The following is a 3,306-nucleotide window of genomic DNA, read 5'->3' as shown; positions in this document are numbered from 1 at the left end:
ATCTCTCGTATGAGGAGAGGCTGAGTGAGCTGGGCCTGTTTTCTCTGGAGAAGAGACGGCTCAGAGGGGATATGATTAATATGTATAAGTTCAGGAAGGGAGTATGCAGGGAGGAAGGGGGGGACAAGCTGTTCTCACTGGTGGCCAGCGATAGGACGAGGGGTAATGGCCACAAGCTGGAGCACAGGAAGTTTCGTCTCCAGGTGAGGAGGAACTTCTTTACTGTTAGGGTGACAGAGCAGTGGAACAGGCTGCCCAGGGAGGCTGTGGAGTCTCCTACTCTGGAGGTCTTCAAAACCCACCTGGATGCCACCCTGTGCCACATGCTGTAGGTGTGCCTGCTTGAGCAGGAAGGTTGGACTAGATGATCTCTAGAGGTCCCTTCCAACCTTAAATATTCTGTGATTCTGTGATTCTGTGATTCTGTAAATAAAACTCTCTCTTGATTGGAGAGATGCTGCTGATGATGATAGACTTGCAACTTTAATCAAACAGAGATCAATGCTCATTTGCCTCAGCTGACTCCGTTCTTGAGGAAGACAGACATGCCAACATAGTATATCTTCTCCAGATATCCCAAAACTTTCAGTAGTTAGCTAGAATTTTGTCTGTAATCAACTGAATCACACCTAAAGTTGGCTGAGCTATTTTAAAACTATTTTTATGTCCCCTTCAAATCTTCATTTGATGGAACACTTTTTAAAAAAKAAATGAATCTGAAACTTTTTTATGATGACTCTAAAAATTTTAAAAACTCTCCTCAAGAAAAGTCTTTACTATTTTTTTTAATGATCAAAATATGAAGCACAGAAAGTTGTTCTCTTCCATTCCCCTCCCACCTCCTGTGCATTGGCACCGTCGTACATCGGTTTTACATCTTGCATCACAAATGTCTTTTCTAAATATTAGTGTATTAGAGCTCTTTACTATTGTATTTTTGTGAAACAATACAGAAGGTTAACTCTGCCCCAATTTAAAGAAAAATGTTCTGAGGGTTTCCCTCTCTTCCTCTCATCACCATTCACATAAGAGCCAAGAAAGTCAAATCAACCTACATGGTCAAAGGAGAAGGAAAAAGTAATAAATTAATATAACTGGAGCTGCTGCTGCTGGGAAGGTCCACCATAATCTTCCCTACTCAAAATAGATAGAAATGTGTATTACTGTGAAACTTTGGAAGAAGTTGATAGATTAGTATTTTATGTTCATGTCTTGCCAATATTTGCTGTAGGGAAACCCCAGTGCTGTACTCCTTACTTGAAGAAATAAACAAGAAGCAAGTACTTTAATCAAAAAATCCCTTACCTCCCATGCTATTACTAATTCATGTCGCCTTCCACTTCTGCCACTTACATTAGCTGGAGGTGTCTTTGGAACTGTGAACAAAAAGAGAGAGAGAAAAAAGAAATCAGAATGTCCAAGTTATTGAAGTTTTCCCTCTAGTAATAAGCTGCTGCTGAAGTCAGAAATTTGTTAAATCAGAACAGAAATAACACGTATAGCACTCTGAAGTAAAGAATATTTGTTGAAGTTTCCTGTTTTCATCACAGAGAATCCCATAATCAAGCTGGTAAATTCAAACAAACCACGAGCTGAGAAGAAAAATAATATCAGAATAAAAAGTTACTTAAACACTATTTCTTGTGCAAATTAGTAAGAATTTCAGTGCAGAGGCCATCTGAGAACAAGTCATTAGTGATTTATATGTTTTAGTTTCTTTAATCTACCCTGATAYGCCTTACTGGGTTCCCATTTTGAAATATTTTGAGTTAACTATCCTTAAAAAAAACACCCTTCCCACTTCATGCAAAATACTGAAAGCAGAATAATTTACAGCTTTTAAACTGAGACCATTATGTCTTCTTAAGCTATTTTGTAACAATGTATGTAACTATGCAGCTGACATAGCAGATGTAAGAAGATAATGAAATTCTTCAAAACATTTATAAGTATCACCAGCAGTTTACATTGAGTTTAATTTATTCTGTAAAATTTTAGAAATCTGAGTTGTTTCATTGGAATTGTACAATTTCTTTTGTCTTATGTAAAACACAATGAAGGTCCTAAAATGAATAATGTATCTTGAGTTTATCTGAGTAGATAATTCCTGCATTATCTGATTGTTTATTTCATTAAATATATCTTAACACATGAGTTTTTGCTTTTCTTCCTTGCAGCAGTGCATAAATCATTGGTAGAAATGTATTGCGAGGCATTATTGGTTAGGACTCTATTTCATGCTATTTAGCTTATTTATCAAGTAGCATTGTGCCTTTGAATCACAAAAGAAAAATACATTCAAGTAACTACACCCAGTCCTCTCTATTTTCCCTACCATTCATTAAGGTCTCAAGTTCAATTAAAGCACCTTTATTACTAGATACAGGAATTATAGAACTATAGAATCATAGAATCCCTAAGGTTGGAAAGGACCTCCAAAGATCATCTAGTCCAATCCCCCTGCACACACAGGGTTACCTAGAGCAGGTGGCACAGGGCTGCGTCCAAGTGGGTTTGGAAGATCTCCAGAGAAGGAGACTCCACAACCTCTCTGGGCAGCCTGTTCCAGTGCTCTGTCACCCTCACTGTCAAGAAATTTTTCCTCGAGTTCCTGTGGAATTTTTGGTGATTCAGTTTGTGGCTATCTAGTCCTATTGGTGGCCACCACTGAAAAGAGACTGGCCCTCACTACCTCCCTTGAGGTATTTATGCACACTGATCAGATCTCCTCTCAGTCTTCTTCAGGCTGAACAGGCCCAGCTCTCTCAGCCTTTGCTTATAGTTCCAGGCCCCGGATCATCCTTGTGGCCCTGTGCTGGACTCTCTCCAGCAGCTCCACGTCTCTGAAGTTTACCTAAAAGTTCAGAAGTAATCTACATAGTATATTTTGACCTCTGCACTTCCCTTTAAAGAACAAGGAGTTCTTTATTTTTAAGCTCTATTTATTTATTTATTTATTTATTTATTTATTTACTTCTATTTTGATAACTGATGCAGTTCCACAAAGATTAAGAATGTCTTCCAATTTACACTGTTGTAGATGTGAATGAGATAACCATTATAAAAATATCTCTAATATCAAATTTTTGTCCTTGTATCTATGTTTCTTATGAGACTGATATGGGAAAATACTAGCATGTGAAATATTTCTCTCCAAAAAAGTATTTTTCTTTTGTGTTCTCTTCCATTTTAAAATCTTTTTTCCTCCTTTCTTTCACAGATTCACAGATTCACAGAATATTTAAGGTTGGAAGGGACCTCTAGAGATCATGTAGTCCAACCTTCCTGCTCAAGCAGGCACACCTA

At 37.7% G+C, this 3,306-nt stretch overlaps 1 protein-coding gene across 1 annotated transcript in view; it reads right to left on the bottom strand.

The window, feature by feature from the left end:
* The window catches only part of CNTN5 (contactin 5), a 615,891-nt gene that overhangs the window by 29,412 nt on the left and 583,173 nt on the right, over nucleotides 1–3,306 (bottom strand). The window contains exon 18 of the mRNA XM_026034957.1: nucleotides 1,306–1,376. Coding sequence (XP_025890742.1) covers nucleotides 1,306–1,376 — 71 coding nt within the window. The remainder of the gene's footprint in view (nucleotides 1–1,305; nucleotides 1,377–3,306) is intronic.

This window comes from Nothoprocta perdicaria, unplaced genomic scaffold (assembly GCF_003342845.1).
Source record: "Nothoprocta perdicaria isolate Ctin4 unplaced genomic scaffold, notPer1 scaffold_153, whole genome shotgun sequence".
In the NCBI taxonomy this organism is placed as follows: domain Eukaryota; kingdom Metazoa; phylum Chordata; class Aves; order Tinamiformes; family Tinamidae; genus Nothoprocta; species Nothoprocta perdicaria.
This window is presented reverse-complemented; position numbering and strand designations above follow the sequence as displayed.